This window comes from Geotrypetes seraphini, chromosome 2, assembly GCF_902459505.1.
Source record: "Geotrypetes seraphini chromosome 2, aGeoSer1.1, whole genome shotgun sequence".
Lineage (NCBI taxonomy): Eukaryota > Metazoa > Chordata > Amphibia > Gymnophiona > Dermophiidae > Geotrypetes > Geotrypetes seraphini.
The window spans coordinates 518,100,266-518,121,563 of NC_047085.1; the positions used below are offsets into that span (position 1 = coordinate 518,100,266).

General features: G+C 47.8%; 1 protein-coding gene across 1 annotated transcript in view; it reads right to left on the bottom strand.

Moving 5' to 3' along the window:
- LOC117355022 (zinc finger protein 271-like) overlaps nucleotides 1-21,298 on the bottom strand; it is a 98,738-nt gene that overhangs the window by 52,874 nt on the left and 24,566 nt on the right. Inside the window, exon 5 of the mRNA XM_033932969.1 lies at nucleotides 9,650-9,763. Coding sequence (XP_033788860.1) covers nucleotides 9,650-9,763 — 114 coding nt within the window. The remainder of the gene's footprint in view (nucleotides 1-9,649; nucleotides 9,764-21,298) is intronic.

Sequence of the window (21,298 nt, forward strand, 5' to 3'; positions counted from 1 at the left end):
GTCTAAAAGGAGGGCCTCATTCAGTCGCCAATACAGTCTAGCAGAGCACTGAAGATCCACCAAAAAATCAAGGGTGATGGGCAAATGGTCCAACCAGGTACCTAAATGAACCTCAAGAAGACTCCACCAGTCCCAAGGCAGCGTGAGTGCCTAACCAAATATCAAATGCGATGAGGAAGAGTGAGTCGAGGGAAAATGAGTATATTCCCTAGACCTTGGATGGAGCACCCGCCAAATGTCATGTAAAAATCATTGCAGTTTAAGTCGAGCTGAGTGGGCATATGAAATCAGAGGGGAGGAAGTTAAATTACAATCTCCTCCCATAATAAAAGTACCTTCAATGTTATCCACCAAAACCTGAGAGACAGAGTAGAAAAAAAAATTCCCTGATTGGAGTTGGGAGCGTAAATATTTTAAAAAAGTAAAACAATAATGATATAATTGTGCCTTAACCAGGAGATAACTTCCCTCTTTGTCTGCGCGAGTCATAGAAATTTGCCAAGGATGTTTTCCTGAGAAGAGAAAGCACAGTTACTTACCGTAACAGGTGTTATCCAGGGACAGCAGGCATATATTCTCACATCTATGAGGGTGACGTCATCTATGGAGCCCCGATGCGGACAGCATTTCAAGCAAACTTGATTGAAGATTCAAGCTTGCTGTGCTGCACCACGCATGCGTGCCTCCTGCTCCACTAGAGGGCGCATCCCCTCCTCGTGGTCTCCAGTTCACATAACCAGCAAAGAAGCCAACCTCGGGGAGGCGGGCGGGTTGTGAGAATATATGCCTGCTGTCCCTGGATAACACCTGTTACGGTAAGTAACTGTGCTTTATCCCAGGACAAGCAGGCATGATATTCTCACATGTAGGTGACCTCCAAGCTAACTGAAAAGGGATGGAGGGAAGTTGGCAATTTAAGAAAACAGATTACGCAATACCGATTGGCCAAAACGGCCATCGCTCCTGGACAATGTATCCAGACAGTAGTGGGAGGTGAAAGTATGAACCGAAGACCACGTGGCAGCCTTGCAGATTTCCTCAATAGATGTGGACCGGAGGAAAGCTACCGAAGCTGCCATCGCTCGGACCCTATGTCCCGTTACTCGACCATGCATGAGCGTAGCAAAAGGAAATACAAGCAGCCAACCAGTTAGACAAGGTGCGCTTGGAAACTGGGCGACCCAACTGATTAGGGTCGAAGGACAAAACAAATTGTGGAACTGTCCGATGAGACTGAGTGCGTTGAAGGTAAAAGGCCAAAGCTCTCTTACAGTCAAGAGTGTGGAGCGCCACCTCTCCAGGATGAGAGTGGGGCTTGGGAAAAAACACAGGCAAAACAATGGACTGATTGAGATGGAAATCAGACACCACTTTAGGCAAAAACTTAGGATGAGTGCGGAGAACCACCTTGTCATGATGGAATACAGTGAAAGGCGGGTCCGCCACCAGCGCCTGCAGCTCACTAACCCGCTGAGCGGAAGTGAAGGGCAAGCAGGAAAATCACCTTCCAAGTGAGAAACTTAAGATGACATTTATCCAGAGGCTCAAACGGAGGTTTCATGAGTTGAGCCAGAACCACATTAAGATCCCAAACCACCGGGGGAGGTTTGAGAGGAGGATGGACATTCAAAAGACCCTTCATGAAACGAGAGACCAAGGGATGGAGTGAAAGAGCCTTCCCCTCCAGGGGCTGATGAAAGGCAGCAATCGCACTAAGATGTACTCAAATGGAATTGGTCTTTAGGCCAGAGTGAGATAAATGAAGCAAATACTCCAGAACCAAAGACACAGGGACCGACACCGGGTCCTGGCGGTGAGAGGAACACCAGGACGAGAATCTAGTCCATTTCTGGGAATAGCAGATTCTAGTCGAGGCCTTCCGAGAGGCCTCCAATACCTCCCTGACCGACTGAGATAAGGGAGAGAGGTCAGGGGGAGAGAAACCAAGCAGTTAGATGAAGTGACTGAAGATTGGGATGTAACAGTGAACCCCGACTCTGAGACAGCAGAGAGGGAAACACAGGCAGAAGCAGAGGTTCCCGGACACTGAGTTGAAGTAGTAGGGAAAACCAAGGCTGGCGAGGCCACCGAGGAGCAATTAAGATCAGAGTGGCCCGCACCGATCTGAGATGGACCAGCGTCCGCAGGATCAGAGGGAAAGGCGGAAACGCGTACAGGAACCTTCCCTCCCAATCCAGGAGGAAGGCGTCGGCCTCGAGACGATCCGGGGAGTACATCCGGGAGCAAAAGAGAGGCAGTTTGTGATTGAGGGGGGAGGCGAACAGATCTATCTGAGGCGTCCCCCACCTGTCGAACACTTGTCGCAAGACCTGAGAATGCAGGGACCACTCGTGCGGCTGGAGGAGGAGACTGAGCCTGCCCGCCAGACAATTTTTCTCTCCTTGTATGTAGACCGCTCGAAGGAAGATGTTGTGGGACACCGCCCACTCCCAGAGACGGAGAGCTTCCTGACAGAGGGACCAGGACCCTGTCCCACCTTGTTTGTTGACATAATACATCGCCACCTGGTTGTCCGTACGGACGAGAACCACCTGGTCGTGAAGCAGATGATGAAAGGCCACAACAGCGAGATAGATGGCCCGAAGCTCCAGCACATTGATGTGACAGCGACGATCCTCTGCTGACCACATCCCCTGAGTGCGTAGACCATCCAGATGAGCCCCCCAAGCGTACTCCGACGAGTCCGTGGTGAGGACCTTGAGGTGTGGAGGTGACCTCAAGGTGTGGAGGGGCGAGAAAGAGTAAACCGTTGGAAAGATTCGAAGAGTCGGCCCACCAACGGAGCAATTCTTGCAAAGAAGAAGTCACTGTCATGGGACGGTTGATCGGGTCTCGATCCTGACGCCATTGAGAGGCCAAGGTCCATTGCGGAATCCGCAGATGGAGGTGGGCGAAGGGAATGACATGGACGGTAGAGGCCATATGGCCCAAAAGTGTCATCATTTGTCATGCTGGGATCGAGTCCAGCATCGAGATTTGTCGGCTCAGATTTACCAATGCCTCCAGACGCGGAGGGGGAATGAAGGCACAGAGACGAACCGTGTCCAGCACGGCCCTGATGAACTGTAAGGACTGAGAGGGGCACAGTTGGGACTTCGGGAAGTTTACCTCGAACCCCAGACCCTGAAGGTAAATGATAGTCTGTCGGGTCTCTGAGATAACCCCCTCCCTGGACGGGGCCTTGATTAGCCAGTCGTCCAGGTAGGGGAATACCTGGAGACCCTGGGAACGCAAGGCAGCTGCGACCACCACGAGACACTTTGTGAATACCCGAGGGGACGAGGCCAGTCCAAAGGGGAGGACCCGATATTGTAGATACAGGTCTCCCACCTGAAAGCGCAGGAATCTGCAATAAGCGGGATGCACCGGGACATGTGTGTAGGCCTCCTTCAGATCAAGGGAGCAGAGCCAATCGCCCTCGTCGAGCAGATGGTAAAGAATCGGAAGGGAAAGCATTCGAAACTTTTCCCATACCAGAAACTTGTTGAGGCGTCTCAGGTCCAGAATCGGGCGCAGGTCTCCCATCTTCTTCGGTACAGGAAGTAACGGGAGTAAAACCCTTGCCCCCGTTGGCAGGGGGGGACCACTTCCACCGCCCGCAGGTGAAGAAGGTCTCGAGCCTCCGAGAGAAGGAGGGGCAACTGCGCCCGATTGGGGGGACAAGCGCTCGGAGGGCTGTTGGGAGGGATCTCCCGAAAGTTGAGAGAGTATCCGGATGAGATCACGCCAAGGACCCAAGCGTCTGAGGTGATGGACTCCCAACGAGGGTAAAAGGCTCGCAGGCGTCCCCCGATGGGAAGAAGGCCTGACGGAGGCGCGGAGAGGGCCAGCCCCCATCCGCGCATCCCGTCAAAAGGACGGAGACAGCTTGGCAGGGGCAGTCGGCTGGGATTTCGACAATGCCCTAGAATGAGCTTGCTGACGCCGAGGTGGAGGCCTAGAAAAAGCCGGGGTGGACTTTTGTAGGTAGCGGCGAGGCGTGCCCCGTAGGGGACGAGAAACAGCCGGCTTGGGCTTCGGGCACACGAGGGAGGCAAACGACCTCTCATGCTCCGACAAGCGTTTCGTAGCCGCTTCAATAGTGTCGTCAAAGAGTTCCTTACCGACACAAGGAAGGTTAGCCAACGGTCCTGGAGGTTGGGGTCCATGTCGACCAGGCGCAGCCACGCCAGCCGGCGCAGGGCCACAGCAAAGGCAGCGACCCTCGAGGAAAGCTCAAAACCGTCGTAAGCTGCATGAAACAGGTGGAGACGGAGGTTAGAAAAATCCTCTAGGAGGAGGCCAAAAGCCCCTTGGCGAGAGGCTGGCAAATCCGTCGTGAAGGCGCTCAACAGCCCAAGCAGATGTTTAAGATAAGATGAAAAAGTGAAAGTGTAGTTCAGCACTCTAGAGGCCATCATAGAGTTCTGATACAGACGGCGGCCGAATTTGTCCAGGGTCCTGCCCTCGCGACCCGGAGGGACCGCAGCGGAGACCCGGGAGGGGTGAGCCTTTTTCAATGAAGATTCCACCAACAGCAATTGGTGAGAGAGCTGTGGCTGCTCAAACCCCGGACAGGGTACCGTACGGTACTTCGACTCCATTTTAGATGGGACAGCCGTCACCATGTAAGGAGTCTCGAGGTTCCTAATAAAGGTTTGCTAGAGCACAGGGTTCAACGGCAGCCTGAGGGGCTGAGAGGGCATATCCAGCTCCGCCAGGTACTCCTTGGAATACCTCGAGTCCGATAGTAGGTCCAAGTCAAGGGCGCGTCCCATGTCCTGGACGAACCTCATAAAAGAAGGGCGGGACGTTCCCGTAGCCCCTTGTGGGGACGGGGAACGAGACCTGCGTCTTGCCGAAAAGGAAGGAGAGGCTTCCCTCAAGTAGCGAGGCTCATGCTCAGATCCTCTATCCGAGACCGGGGAAACGCTGTGAAAGCGCTCCAAGGTTGAGGATCTGCGCCGCCTCGAGGAACCCCCTCAGGGATGACGCCAGGGTAAGAGGCACCGACCGACGGCGGGCCGGAGACCTCTCCCCGAACTCCCTCGGCAAAAGCCTGGAGCCTCGGACCGGATCCCCGGACCAAGGGGGAGTCAACAAGAGCCGAGGGTTGGTGAGCGATAACTCCGCCATCTTCAGCCGCCCTCCGGAGCGAGGTGTCGGGGAGTGACCCTGCAGTGGAGGTGAGCTCCGGGGTTTCTTCGAACTCCGACGGCCCGAGGACTCGACATGCTTCGAGCGACGTTTCGCCCCGCGGAGCCCCATGGGGGAAGAATGGCTCGAAGACCTCGGCGAGGAATCCGAGGAGGACGAGAGGCGTCGAGATCGGCGCATCTAGCCCCGAGGTACTTCGACGCAAGGCTCAGGCTGGTCCGGCGCACGTGAGGTCGAGGTCGGGGCCGGATTAAGGTGAGAGAGGGCCACGGACAGCTCCGACGATATCATCGCCCGGAGCATGTCTTGAAATGTCGAGGCCGTAATGCATTCCACCGGGGGCAACCTCGTATCAGAGTATTCCCGTGTGGTGGAGGCATGGCTCGAAGATTTGGAGGACTTCGCCGGGACCGAAGGCAAGGAGGTCCCACCATGCCCGGCCGGCGTCCCCGAGGCTGGCTTCTTCGCTGGTGCAGAACCTGAGGAAGGAAGAGGGGACTTACCCGGAGCCGAGGACTTCAGGGAACCCGAGGTCTTCGGGATCGAGTCTCGAGGCGGGGCCGAGGGAACCGAGGCCGAGGTCAAGGCCGGGGCCGAAGCCGCGGCCGACCTCGAGGCCGAGGTCGAGGGTTGGTCGACCGCAAAAAGGTCTGCCATCCTGACCTTACACCGACGGAGCGCCCGGTTTTGGAAAGTGGCACACCGGGGACAGGACTCGGTGGGATGAACAGCACCCAAACACCGGATGCACCATTGATGCGGGTCGGTAAGTGAAAGCAGACGCTCGCACTGGGTGCACTTTTTAAACCCGGACAAAGGCCGGGACATAAGATAAAAAATAGGCCTCGGCCGCGACAACCCGGGAGCCCCCGTGCGGCCAAAAACGAACCGCGACTTGGCGATTCGGTAGCAGGAACAAAAAATAAAATAATAAACAGGCGCACAGCGACTTCCAACAAATTTAAAATAAGAAGTCGCGGCGCAAGTAGGCACATGGGGCAGAGCCAAAAAAATACAGGACTTCTTGGCTCCGTGGAAAGAGGAGGGGATGCACCCTCTAGTGGAGCAGGAGGCACGCATGCGTGGTGCAGCACAGCAAGCTTGAATCTTCAATCAAGTTTGCTTGAAATGCTGTCCGCATCGGGGCTCCGTAGATGGCATCACCCACATGTGAGAATATCATGCCTGCTTGTCCTGGGATAATACCAACCTAGTCTTGGTAACCCCCATGATTAGAAGCCAAGAAAATTAAAGGGAACCGCTTATGACATAACACCCTATTATGTCTGGGCTGCAAATGTGATTTCTGGATAAATATAACATCAGCCTTCAAAAGAGAGGCTTTCCGAAACAAGAGTTGACGTTTCAAAGGTATGTTCAACCCCCTAACATTAAGGGACATAAGTTTCACATTTAACATAATGAAACGAGCAAAAGATAGAGAACGTTGCAAACTTCAAAAGAGCCATGAAACAAGATAACACTAATACTGAAAAAAACAACAAAAAGCAAAAAAAGACAACCCCCCCAAAGCAATGATAATAAAGAATACCCAGAAACCCCTTCCCACCCACCCCCATTGGAGCCTGACATAGTGGACAGGATTATCGCTGTGGTCCTCGAGGGAGCCTGAATTTCCAGAAATAGCACTGCAGCTTCATCCAACGATCGAATTATCTGTAACTTTCCTTCTAAATAGAAGGCTAAAGCAAAAGGATATTGTCACTTGTATTTAATCCCAGGTTCCACCAACAAACATGTATAAGGCTTAAGCTCTCCTCTGCATCTTTGCATTGTTGCAGCAAGATCTTGGTAAATTTCCACAGTAAAGGAGTCCCATAGAAATGGTGCTTTTGCCCGAGCTTCTGATAAGATAAGCTCTTTTAACTTAAAAGTAGTAAAACATATCACCATATCTCGCGGATTGTTAGCTCTCGAGCGACCCATAACCCTATGGGCATGCTTGATCAAGATTTCCTCAGGCTATATGGCATGAGTGGTATTTTGCAATAAGTCACTAACCAACTTCTGTATTGTTTGCTCACAATTAGAATATGCAGGTGACTTGGGTATCCCTCTAAATTGGAGGTTATTCCTTTGAGAACGATTCTCAAGATCTTCAACTAACTTTATCAACAAGGTACGTATTATTATTATTAGAATTTTATATACCGCCTATCAAGGTTATCTAAGCGGTTTTACAATCAGGTACTCAAGCATTTTTCCTCTCTGTCCTGGTGGGCTCACAATCTAGCTAACGTACCTGGGGCTATGGAGGACTGAGTGACTTGCCCAGGGTCACAAGGAGCAGCGCGGGGTTTGAACCCACAACCTCAGGGTGCTGAGGCTGTAGATCCAACCACTGCACCACACACTCCTCTTAATTATCAGCTTTAGATTGCTAGAGAGAACTCTCAAGAGCAGTAATGGCCTCATGATGTTCGTCAAGGTGTGTTTCTGATTCCATCAAGCGATTTCCCAAATCTGAAATTTCACCTCTCAAGTCGCTAGCCAAGGTGTTTAGTTCCATGTGTACTGCCTTGAAATCAGACTTTATTTCTTCCACTCAGTTGCATCCAGGTCATGTGCCTTAGAATCAGCTTCTGAGTCCACTGAAAGCTCCTCTCTTTTTCATCTCCGTAGCTAGACAGGAGAAAGGATATCCTCCAGGATCACACTGGTAACTGAGAATCCACCGAGAAACACCCATAATAGTATGATTTAGAACTGAGTCCCGGGGAGCTCCCGGCTCAAGCAGCCATCGGGTGCGATTATGTCACTTCCCCCTACATCCCTGTAAGTTTTCAGGCATAACGAGGTGTTTTGGAGAAGTTGTGAAACTTGGAAAAAATAAAGTTGGGAAATTCAAGATGGCCACTACAACAGTGATTTGGTGCCTAAAATTAACCTACAAATGCTTCAGGCTGACCCCAAAAATTGAAAAAATAGGATTTTAGGGGACGGAACCAAAATCCTAACCACAAAACCAGTCAAAATACACAGTTCAATGACCCTCCCCCCTAATTTTCCCCATAGGCTGTCACAGCGTGTACTCACAGAAAATGTGTTAGGGAAATGGTGCTGCAGCCTACTTCAGCTTTAAAGTGTGGCTGGATCGGGAGTGGTTCTCTACCTCAAGCCGGCAGCCAGCTCCTATGCCGAAACCTTTGGGCTGCCAGTCAGACCTTAGTTGGAATGATCCTCTAACCCCTCCCCCCACACACACATACAGACTGTGACGGATCATATGGGAAGGCGAGGAGGCAAATTTGCAGCCAACACCCTGAGCTCCCCAAAGGACTGCTATGAATGCCTAACAGCCTGCACTCTATCTCCTAAGTCAAGGAAGTGCATAGCAGGGCTGTGGACTCTGGAGTCGGAGTCGAGGAGTTGGGGACAATTTTGGGTACCTGGAGTCGGAGTCATGGGTACCAGGAACTGAGGAGTCGGAGTCGAAGGATTTATCTACCGACTCCACAGCTCTGATTTCAAAACATATAGATAAAAGCAGGGCTGAGGGGTCTGAGACAATTTTGGGTACCTGGAATCGGAGTTATAGGTACCAGAAACTGAGGAGTCAGAGTCGAAGGATTTATCTAACAACTCCACAGCCCTGGTGCATAGAACTGAAAGGTATTGCAATTAAATAAATGGATTATGTTATTTAAGCACCAAATGAAAACTTAAATGTACAAAGCACTAGGCCTCATGTGGGCAAGTCTGTTCTTATGTGCATTAAGTACTTGGAGAACTCAATGCTAGTCTATAAAGTACACGCTAAATAGCACATAAGTGCAAAGGAGGTGTTCCCTGGGGAGGGACATGGACGGGGCGCAGTTACAATCTTAACTTACAGAATAGCTAAATGATGCATTAAAGTGACACATTTAGGTGTTCGCTTTTATGGCTGTCAGCTGGACAACATGCAGAGACCCTGCTGGTTCCCAGGCTTCTGCACACAGACCCAGTACACAGCAAAGCTCACAACAGTCACAGCCCAGGATCTGGCACCACAAAACACGCCTTCCACCAAAAACCCACCATACTTCAATGATGCACAAACCGACAAAGCTATTTTACCTTTATGTTAGGCTATATCCATATGGAAAATGATGTAACTTAAACCACCATAGGTTATGTCTTTTCAGAAAATGCTGCAATTTTAAAACACCCTATGTCCACTAAGTCTATATTTCCAAATCTGTATGTTACGACTATACTGTAAAAGTTAAAATTTATACCTCAATGTCCACCAAGTTTGTCCTGCTTATACTGTGAATGTACTCTGTTCTGGGCTCCTTTGGGAGGCTAAATAAATGACTAACACACACAGTTTCCTCCACCTCTCCAGAGCTAAGACCGTGAGGCCCCACTGATTAAGCCTTCGTTACAGACCAATTGACTGATCCTCATCTATAAAGGGGTAGAACCCCCCCTCCAGCAGTCACCCTACAGAAGGTGTTTTACCAGTCCCTCTTATTACTGCACTCACCCGAGCAGCTACTTTTCACAGTTTCTCTTTCCTCTGATACTGGTTCATCCCTGATGTATGGCTCTTCCCCTCGTTCAATGTAGGATATAATCTTAGGGGTGAAGGTGGGAGAACCTGTTGTTAGGGTAAGAAAAGCGTGTTAATTTTTTCTTAGAAGTAACATAAACCCTCTTTATTTATCTTTAAAATCTAATCCCCACTCTAAATATTGTAATATTATCACCTCTTCAATATATGTAAACTTCTTTAAACCTTATAAAGCATGCAGGTCTCCTTGTTCATACCTAAAACAGCTGGAATAAGGTGAAATAAACACAGACAGCATGTTCAAACTGATGTGAGCTCAGAGAAGGGGCAGGAAGCTAAAATCATTTCCCCACATCTCTCTACAGAGAAAACTTTCCAGCAAAGAATCTGCATTTTAGAGATTATCTTTAACTAGTACAGTACGAAGTTCTTTTCCATTTTAATGTAGTTAACATAGTAAATGACGGCAGGTAAAGACCTGCATGGCCCATCCAGTCTGTCCAACACTCATAACTTCATGATTAAATTAAAATGTCTTTTTTTCCTGTTCTCGAGCATGTTACAGGCCTCTTGTGGCACCCACTATTGCCGTCAGTGGACGCTGCCTCTTTGGGTAGGTTTGTCCCTGTGTGTTGCTTGCTGTAGTTTACTTGTGGTACAATTGTTCTTACTGTTGCCAGATTTATCCATTGACCGCTGGTTGCAGAGCGTAGAGGCAGCGCCTTTGCTGGAAACATTTCCTTCAGGCTTCGTACAGCTGTCTTTTTTTCATTTGGAGTAGGTTGGGTGGGTCCCCCTGACCTCCGCAAGCCTGAAGCTTGGACTCTTTTAATCCGCCCTCCCCCCCCCCACTACTGCTAATAAATATGTTAAATTTATCCCATACCCAGAGAGATCAGGATCTCATAATTCTCCTTCATCACCTCCCTGTAGAGCTCCTTCTGCTCTTCATCTAAATACTCCCACTCCTCCTGGGAGAAAGAGACAGCGATCTCCTCAAATGTCACCTGCATCTGAAACACAAACCAGAAACACACTCAGCATCTTCTGCAACTCTTCCAGGAAGGGCTGGTGCTCATTGGGGAGGAGGAACATTTACTGGATGTACATAACACACAGTCCCAGAATAATCATAGTGCAGAAGAGCTGCCAGTGCTGGGACACAGTGAGACAGAGGGAGATGTTTTGGGAGACCTCTCAGGGCAGAGTGAAGGGTTTGTAGGTTTGTCCCAGACCAGGCCTCAGCCAGAGAAACCAGGCCCAGCCTAAATCTCTCTCCTTCCCCTTAGGAGGATCCCAAAGTGCCTTTCCACAAGACTCACCTGGGCAGAAGCTCCTGCAGCCATTTCCCAGGATCAGAAATGAAGGTGGCCCAGGGTTTGTCTCTTACACTTTAGCGAGAAAAAAAACAAAAGGCAGAAGCTGAGACTTGAAGCCGGAATTACAGGAAGTAGAAAAGACTCGTTTCCTGTTGGGCACAGGCTGATGACATCACAAAAGGGAGGCGGAATTTCACTCTGAGCACTCGGTCTACAGAGGGAGGCAGCCTTTTCTTGTGGTTCCGCCCATTTCAGTGCTGATTGGTCAGACAGTTGCTGGGGTGGAAGAGGAGGTATGAAGTTCCGCCTAATAGCACAGAGGGTGGGCGGAAATAAAAGGAGGGGTTTTAGCTTCTTCTTGGTACTCATTGGTCAGAATGTTTGTGGGGCGGGTAAAAGGAGAGGTTTTAGCTTCTTCTGGCCCTCATTGGTCAGAATGTTCCTGTGGGAAAGAGCCAAGGAAGCTCTGCTCTGGAGAACTTTACGCCTGGCGGCGCTTCACTCTGAGCACTCGGTCTACAGAGGGAGGCAGCCTTTTCTTGTTGGTTCCGCCCCTTTGAGTGCTGATTGGTCAGACAGTTGCTGGGGTGGAAGAGGAGTTATGAAGTGCCGCCTACTAGCACAGAGGGTGGGCGGAAATAAAAGGAGGGGTTTTAGCTTCTGTTTGGCACTCATTGGTCAGAATGTTCCTGGGGCGGGAGAAGGAGGGGTTTTAGCTTCTTCTTGGCACTCATTGGTCAGAATGTTCGTGGGGCGGGGAGAGGAAGAGTTTAAGGAGGGAGGGCGGGAAGCTCTGCCTCCCTCAGCAGAAGGAACTCTCTGTCCATCCCCAGCCCTGGCTCCTCCCAAGGAGCAGTTGTGGGATTTGCTTGGTCAGTTCTCTCTGAGGTTGTGACAAGATTAAGTAGCTGCATATGATGTGCACTTTGATTAACTGATTAACTGAAGTAACTGATTAACTGATGTGAACCCTGGAACTCCCTGGGTATGGCGGTATACAAGAATAAAGTTGTTATTATTATTATTACACTAGAGAGTTGCGCGGGGACAGAAATCCCACCCATCCCCACCAGGACCCTCTCCGTCCCCACCCGTCCCCGCAAGGAATTACCTCCATCCCCGCCCAAACCCATAAAAAGCAGCAATTACTTCTGACAGGATCATCAATTCCACAGTTTCTTTTGTGTTTGCGCTGCTGTTTTCCTTGTGGAATCTCTTTGGAACCCTTTTTTTGTTTTCTGTTCAGGTAATTAACTTGTAAACCCCCTCTTTTACTAAGGCTGACATGTCCATTATATTATATGAACGATCCCTGCTTCCAAAGCCTTCCATCCCCGTAGGAGTCTCATGGGCCAGAGGGGGGTCCCCGTGGGAGTCCTGTGGGTTAGGGGGGGATTCCCGCGATCCCCGTTCCCGTGCAGACCTCTAGTGCAGTAATTCCCAACCCTGTCCTGGAGGAACACCAGGCCAATCGGGTTTTCAGGCTAGCCCTAATGAATATGCATGAGAGAGATTTGCATATGATGGAAGTGATAGGCATGCAAATTTGCTTCATGCATATTCATTAGGGCTAGCCTGAAAACTCAATTGGCCTGGTGTTCCTCCAGGACAGGGTTGGGAACCACTGCTCTAGTGTACACTGCTTCCTATGCCTAGCAGAACTATAGAAAACAGTGGAAGTACAGTAGTCTCCGCCTCTTCCAATAGGGGGTGGAGTCTAGCAAATGTAGCCAGATCCCTCTGTGAGAAGCTCCGCCCTCCCTTTTGTGATGTCATCGGTCTTTGTCCTATTAAAAGCTCTTCCTTTGCTTTCATTGTAAATGAGCCAAAACCCTCCAGTCCTGCCCTTCTCTCCTTTCCTCCAGCACTGCAAGAGAGAAACCCTAAAGCTTCTCCCCTGTATCCCGTATTGTATGTCGCATTCCCTTCGGTCCACCAACCAAAAACTCTTAATGGTTCCCTCCCTGAAAATTATTGGAACTCGTCGACAAGATATGTTTCGGTAATAGCACCACAACTTTGGAACTCTTTACCTCTGCAATTGAGAGAGAAAACCAACCTGAGTCATTTTAAAAGTAATTTAAACAGCTTTCTTTTTAAAGATGCCTTTAATCTATAAATTATATTCAAAATTTTTTTACTTCACCCTTTATATTTTTACTTTCCCCCCTCCTAATGTTTTTTTCCTCATTTATGGTTCTTTTCTGTACCCTGGAAAATACTGAATTGTAGTTCTGCCCTTTTTTTGCCTAGTGTTTCGGTTGGTCTGTATGTCTGTCGGTCTTAACTACTGTTTTAAAAATTTTATGTTAAAATAAATGTTATCTTTTTATGCTGTAACTCGCTTTGTAAAAATTAAATTAAGCGATTCATCAAATTAAAATAAAACTTGAAACGTATCCAGAGAATGATCCTGATTAATTTCTAAATCGTGTCTGCCCATATCCCATCTTAGGAACTCTTCTTTATTTATTGGCATTTATTAAACACCTTTATGAAAAGATTTATTTCAATATTTATATATATATAGGCAGCCCCTATCAAATTCAGTGAGACTAAGAATTTTTCCAGCGCCACCGAGCTAAGAATGAACAAACTGTCTCTCTCCAGAGTCCTCATGCTTGGAAAAACTACCTGAGTCCATCTACCACACCCCTTCTCTTATTTATAGTAGGCTGAAAACCCAACTTCTTGAGTAAGATGACTTGTCTATATAGATGTCTCAATCGATCTCTCATGCCTCAGGCATAGTTACTAGTAAACACTGTACAAAGTCTTTGTTAGCTTCAACGAATCCTTGATGAAAAATTGTGACTTTTATTTCGCCTTAAAATAGCAGTTCTAGACGGATTACAAAAGAGGTAAGCTGGACATTTTCAGGATTATTACAGGAGCAGGTATTAATTACAAGATTGTGACTTAGTTTGAAGTAAGGGATACTTAGGTACGGCATTAGCTTTTCTTGACAAAGTTCCTGAATAGCAGGGTTTTTATTTCCCTTTGGAGGCTTTTGTAATCACGTGATAACAATATGTGGGCGAGATGGTGGTCTAGTTTCACTGCCCAAGTTGCTAGTAATCCGTCGTACAACCTCTTGCATTGTGTCGTTGATTGGGGGGGGGGGGGGGTGAGTAAATAGAGTCTGAGTTCTTCTTGGCCTGGTTGAAGAATTTTCATATTTGTCATAAGTTCCACATAACTGCGAATGATTTCTAGGCTGTCTTGCTGATTTGCAGTTGTATGGTGCAGTATAGAAACATAGAAGATGACGGCAGAAAAGGGCTACAGCCCATCAAGTCTGCCCACTCTGCTTACCCACCCCCTGTCTATGCCCTAATGACCCAATTTCCTTATCTTGACCCTCGTAGGGATCCCACATGGGTATCCCATTTATTCTTAAAGTCTGGCACGCTGTCTGCCTCGATCACCTGCACTGGAAGCTTGTTCCAATGATCAACCACTCTCTCTGTGAGGAAATACTTTCTGGTGTCGCCATGAAATTTTCCGCCCCTGAGTTTGAGCGGGTGCCCTCTTGTGGCCGAGGGTCCCTTGAGAAAGAAAATATCATCTTCCACTTCGACACGTCCCGTGAGGTACTTAAATGTTTCGATCATGTCTCCCCTCTTCCTACGTTCCTCAAGAGTGTAGAGCTGCAATTTGTTCAGTCTCTCTTCGTACGAGAGACCCTTGAGCCCCGAGATCATCCTGGTGGCCGTCCATTGAACCGATTCAATTCTGCGCACATCTTTACTGTAATGTGGCCTCCAGAATTGCACACAGTACTCCAGATGAGGTCTCACCATGGCCCTGTACAACGGCATTATGACTTCAGGCTTTCGGCTGACGAAACTTCTATTGATACAACCCAATATCTGCCTTGCCTTAGATGAAGCCTTCTCCACTTGATTGGCAGTTTTCATGTCTGCACTGATGATTACTCCTAAATCTCGTTCTGCTGAAGTCCTAGTTAAAGTTTCTCCGTTCAAGAAGTTCGTCCTGCATGGATTTCCGCTTCCGAGGTGCATGACCTTACATTTCTTAGCATTGAAGCCTAGCTGCCAGGTTGAGGACCAACTTTCCAATGTAAGCAGGTCCTGCACCATATAATTCTGTAAACTGCATTCACTTACTATATTACATAGTTTGGTGTCATCGGCGAATAGTGTTATTTTACCTTGAAGCCCTTGAGTCAGATCCCCTATGAATATGTTGAAAAGGAGTGGACCCAGGACCGAGCCCTGCGGCACTCCACTGGTCACCTCTGATGTTTTAGAGAGGGTACCATTAACCACCACCCTCTGAAGTCTGCCACTCAGCCAATCATTGACCCATGCAGTTAGTGTCTCTCCTAACCCCATCGATTCCATCTTGCTTAGCAGCCTGTGGTGTGGGACACTGTCAAAAGCTTTCCTGAAGTCCAGGTACACGACGTCCAAAGACTCTCCCAAGTCAACTTTCTTGTTACCCAGTCAAAGAAGCTGATGAAATTGGATTGGCAGGACCTACCCTTGGTGAATCCATGCTGACTGGGATCCCGAAGATTCCCTTCATTCAAGATCGTGTCCAATTTGCTTTTAATTAGTGTTTCCATGAGTTTGCACACTATTGATGTGAGACTCACCGGTCTATAATTCGCAGCCTCTGCCCTGCAACCCTTTTTATGCAGAGGAACGACATTAGCTAATTTCCAGTCCAGGGGAACTTTCCCCTTACTTAGGGAGAGATTGAATAGCTCAGCCAACGGTTTCGCCAGGACATCGCTCAATTCTCTGAGCATTCTTGGGTGCAAATTGTCTGGTCCCATGGCTTTGTTCACCTTGAGTCTTGCCAGTTCACTGTAAACTTCACCTGGTGTGAACTCAAAATTCTGAAACGGGTCTTCTGTGCTTTGTGTTGCCTTCAACTGGGGACCGTGTCCCGGTGCCTCACAGGTGAAGACTGAGCAGAAGTATTCATTCAGTAGTTCGGCTTTATCGGAATCTGCTTCCACGTAACTTCCGTCCGGTCTTCTAAGGCGTACTATCCCGCCTGTGTTCCTTTTTCTGTCACTAATATACCTGAAGAAGGATTTGTCCCCCTTTTTAATGTTTTTTGCCAGAATTTCTTCCACTCGAAGTTTTGCCTCCCTAACTGCCATTTTGACCGCTGTAGACCTGGTCCTATATTCTACTTTTGCCTCTCTTTTCTCCGTGCGCTTGTAGGAAACGCTTTTTTCTTCTCCTTAATGAGGTGCGAGATCTCCGCGGTGAACCATTGGGGTTTATTGTTTCTTTGTCGTTTATTTACTGATTTTATGAAGCGGCTAGTTGCTTCATGTATGGTTGATTTCAGTGTTAACCACTTAGCTTCTACATCATCAGTCTCCGCTTGGTCCTGCAGCGTCTGATGGACGAAATCTCCCATGCGTGCGAAGTCTGTGCCCCAGAAATTGAGTACCTTTGTTTTCGTGTTTGATCTAGGGAAGCCTTTCCTAAGGTTGAACCATACTATATTGTGGTCGCTGGAGGCTAGCGTATCTCCTACTGAGACCTCTGTAACGCTTTCCCCGTTGGTGAGTACCAGGTCGAGGATCGCCTGGGCCCTAGTGGGCTCCGTTACCATTTGTTTGAGACGTGCTCCCTTTATGGAGGTTAAGAGCCTCCTGCTACCGCTGGTTGTCGCTGAAAATGAGTTCCAGTCTGCATCAGGCATATTGAAGTCCCCTAGCAGTACAGCTTCTCCTCGTAGAGTGATATTCTCTATGTCTTCAATTAATTCTGCGTCCATGTCTTCCAGTTGTCTTGGGGGTCTGTAAACCACACCTAGATACAGGCATTTTTCTCTGCCTCTTGCCAGGTTTACCCAGAGGGACTCCCCGGTGTACTTGACATCTGTGATCCTGGTGGTTTTGATGTCCTCTTTAATGTATAGAGCTACCCCCCCTCCTAACCTGCCCTCTCTGTCCTGACGAAGTAGATTGTAACCCGGTATAGCCATATCTCACCCATGTGAGTCCGTGAACCAAGTTTCAGATATTGCCACATCTAGGTCGGCATTCCTTATTTCAGCCTCCAATTCTAGAATTTTGTTACCGAGACCACTTTCCTATGCTTCTTGTCCACATAGGAACCAACGACACTGCCAGGAACACACCGGAGACCATCACCAGAGACTTTGGAGCACTGGATGAGAGGCTGAAGCAGACAAGTTTAGAATATAAGGTAGAATGGGCAGGAGACAGTCTTAAGGTGAAACAAATTTTTTATTGATGATACAGGAAAGAACAACTGTAAAAGCAGATAAGAAATACACAGAAGAAACAAGGACAATAACAGAAACTTCAAAAGGACAAAAGTACCATCATCAAATTTTTCATAATACAACTGCCATAATTGATCCCATCCCCCCAAAAAAACAGAAAGAAAATACCCACCAATCCCCTCTCTCTCCCCCATGACAGCAATACAGCAAGGCTACAACAAGTTAGAATTAGCCAAGGCCCTGGTTCCTTAAAGACCCCATCCCTAGAGGAAAGGAAAAGAAGCGTCACAGAAACCTCCAACGTAAGCAAAATGAAGAAAGAAAAAAAGAGAGACATGGTTGCCACCTTTTCCACAGCAACTGCCCCGAACCTGCGACGTGCGGGAAGAGGCTCCCATCCTCCAGAACAAGTGGGTATAGACCAGCAAGTCTGAAAATGAATTAAGCACTAAGCTCCGAGCTCTGTGGGGCAAAGAATCAAGATAGGGGGCAGTAGCCAGTCTAAAACACCAAAGTTATTTGAGAGTGCAGGAAGTACCTGTCGATTAACAGCCAGTGTCTTATTCCATGATGTGAATGTACTGGTGAATGTTTAGATTGAAAGCTGATTGAAGTTTTTATCACATTCAGTACAGCAGGGTTTCTCAACGCATGCTACATGTACCCCAGGGGATACGCGGGCCGCTCTTTGGGAGTACACCGGCTGAGTGCCTCCCACCCATCTGCTCACCACTTTTTGCTGGCTCCATTTAATCCCACTCCCCACCGTTTCTTCCGCAACTCCAAAAGGGCCAACGTATGCAGAGACTGCACGCTGCCGAACCAGAAGCCTTCCCCCGATGTCAATTCCTTCTTTTTGTAATTCCTTATTTAAAATGCTGCAAATACAACCCATAGAACATACAACAATGGGTGTATGGATGTCGGTATGAAGGTTCAGTGGGTGAATCGTTTGGGGATTCGCTGTTCTGTAAGTACTCTATAATCCGTAGAAAATGGGCTGGTATGAGCCATGTATTATTGTTCTTGATACTACTGTCCTATATGGATAGCTAAACTGTTCATTGCTACTGTGTTTATTACTCCCTGTTATGTACTACTGGCTTGATGTACATGGTTTTTTCTGCCTAATAAACATGATATTACAAAAAAAAAAAAGAACATACAACAAAAAAGTGCATTCATCATATATAGCTCCTAGACAATAACAGTACTAGGAACTCATGGACAGTGTTAATCAATTTCTTAAGCTCCCAATGAACCCCTGCAACCCCTACCCAAAATCCAGAAAAACTGCCTCTCTCCCCCCCCCCCCCCAGGACACAGCTGATAGAGCCCCCCTCCCTAATAACTAATAGTCCTGTATCGCAACATGACAAAGTATAGCAATACAACGCATAAGAAATTAAGAATTGCCACTGCTGGGTCAAACCAATATCTGCCTTCAATATTATTTGCCTTATCGTGTCCAGCAGTCTGCTCATGCGGCGGCCCTGAGGTCAAAGACCAGTGCCCTATTTGAGTCTAGCTGTCCCTGCGTATGTTCAGGTCCAGCAGGAACTTATCTAACCTTTTCTTGAATCTCTGAAGGGTGCTTTCTCCTATGAAAGCCTCTGGAAGAGCGTTCCAGATTTCTAACACTCTCTGAGTGAAGAAAAACTTCCTTACGTTTGTACAGAATCTATCCCCTTTTAACTTTAGAGAGTGCCCTCTTGTTCTTTTCACCTCGGAGAGGTGAACAATCTCTCTATCTCTACTAAGTCAATTCCCTTCAATATCTTGAATGTTTCAATCATGTCCCCTGTCAGTCTCCTCTTTTCAAGGGAGAAGAGGCCCAGTTTCTCTAGCCTCTCATTGTACGGCAACTCCTCCAGTCCCTTAACCATTTTTGTCGCTCTTCTCTGGACCCTTTCGAGAAGTACTATGTCCTTTTTCATGTATGGCGACCAGTGTTGGACGCAGTACTCCAGGTGGGGGCGCACCATGAACTGGTAACCTTCTCAGAACTGTTTGTGATCCCCTTCTTAATCATTCTCCACCGTGCATTGCATGGACGGTTTCATTGACTTGTCTACAAGTACTCTCAGGTCTCTTTTCTGGGGGCTCTCTCCCAGTATATCCCCGGACATCCTGTATTCGTACATATGATTTTTATTACCGATATGCACATGCACATGAACTTTATTTGCTTTATTTGCCATTTCGCAGCTCATTCCTTGAGTGTGTTTATATCTCATTGTAGGTCTTCACAATCCTTCTGTGTCCTCACTACTCTGAATAATTTCGTATGATCCACAAATTTAATCACCTCACTCGTTGTGCCAATTTCTAGGTTGTTTATAAATATGTTGAAGAGCACAGGCCCGATCATTGAATCCTGCGGAATTCCACTTGTGATGTTTTTCCAGTCTGAGTATTGCCCATTTACCCCCACTCTCTGTTTCCTATCCGCCAACTAATTTTTAATCCACGTGAGTATATCGCTCTCGATTCCATGGCTCGCAATTTTTCGAAGTAGACGTTCATGCGGATCTTGTCAAACGCATTCTGAAAATCTTGATATATGATGTCAACTGGGTCACCCTTGTCTATCTGCCTATTTATTCCCTCGAAGAAGTGCAGTAAGTTTGTCAAGCTGGTCCTCATCAGTTTGTGTCCGTCAAGGTGATCGATGATGCAGTCCTTTATCAGCGCCTCTACCATCTTTCCCGGTACCAAAGTCAGACTCACTGGTCTGTAGTTTCCCGGATCTCCCCTAGAACATTTCTTGAATATTGGTGCAACATTCGCCACTTTCCAATCTTCTGGAATCTTTCCTGATTTGATCGACAGATTGGCTATTAGGTGAAGCAGTTTAGATATAACCCCTTTCAGTTCCTTGATTATCCTCGGATAGATGCCATCTGGTCCCGGGGATTTATCGTTTTTAAGCCTATCAATCTGCCTGCATACCTCTTCTAGACTGACCGCCTTCATTTCCTGTATATAGCCTGTTGGCTTGTGGAATATTGGATATATCCTCTTTGGTAAATACAGATGCGAAAAATGTGTTCAGTTTGTTGGCGATGGCTTTGTCCTCCTTTAGTACTCCGTTTATTCCATGGTCATCTTAACGGCCCCAGTGCTTCCTTCACGGGTCATTTCCCCTTAATATATTGAAAGAACAGCTTAAAATTTTTTGCTTCCTTGGATATTTTTCCTCATAGTCTCTTTTGGCCCCTCTTACCGTCTTATGGCACTTGCTTTGATGTTGTTTGTGCTTTTTCCAGTTTTCATCTGTTTTTGTCCTTTACCATTCCTTAAATGAAGTCTTCTTGTCTCGGATCGCTTCCTTCACTGCTACAGTGAGCCACGCCAGTTCCATGTTCTTTTCCCCCATCATACCAAGAGGACCCCCCAAAATCAACATGGTTCATTACTCTCCACCACTTGAAATCTACCCCATATATCCTCAAATTGCTGCTATCGACGTGTCAATAGAACAGAGTCTATATTTCTCACAGACCCACCCCAATTTTTCCCTCATCAGTATCAAGGTAGGCATCTGAGGACTCTTCCAAAACGAAACGAACACCAACCTGGCTACTGTGAACGTCAGGTGAGCCAGCTTGTCTCATCATCCACCCCTCCGGGTATCACCTCCAATAAGGCAGTTTCTGCTCTCACTGTCACCCAACATTGTAAAAGTTGCTCCACATACCAAAATACCTGGGTCCAATAACCAGAAGTCTGGGACACCCCACCACATATGTCAAAATGTGCCCTGCTGGTCGCATCCTTTCCAATACTTATCTGTACATGAAGTATACATCTTACTAAGCAAAGCTGGCATAATATACCAACACACCAATAGCTTAATGGCATTCTCGACCAATTGTGGCACCCACCGACGTCAGAACTGACATAGGGGGGAGGATTATGGGCCACTGGGTGCAATCGCTGCATGCGCTAGCCCTTTTGGAGTTGTGGCAGAAGCATGGGGAATTAATAGAGCCAGCAAGCGACAGGATGTGGCGACACATGGCATGAGTGGCAAGAGGCGGAATCAGCGGTGGGTCGGCTT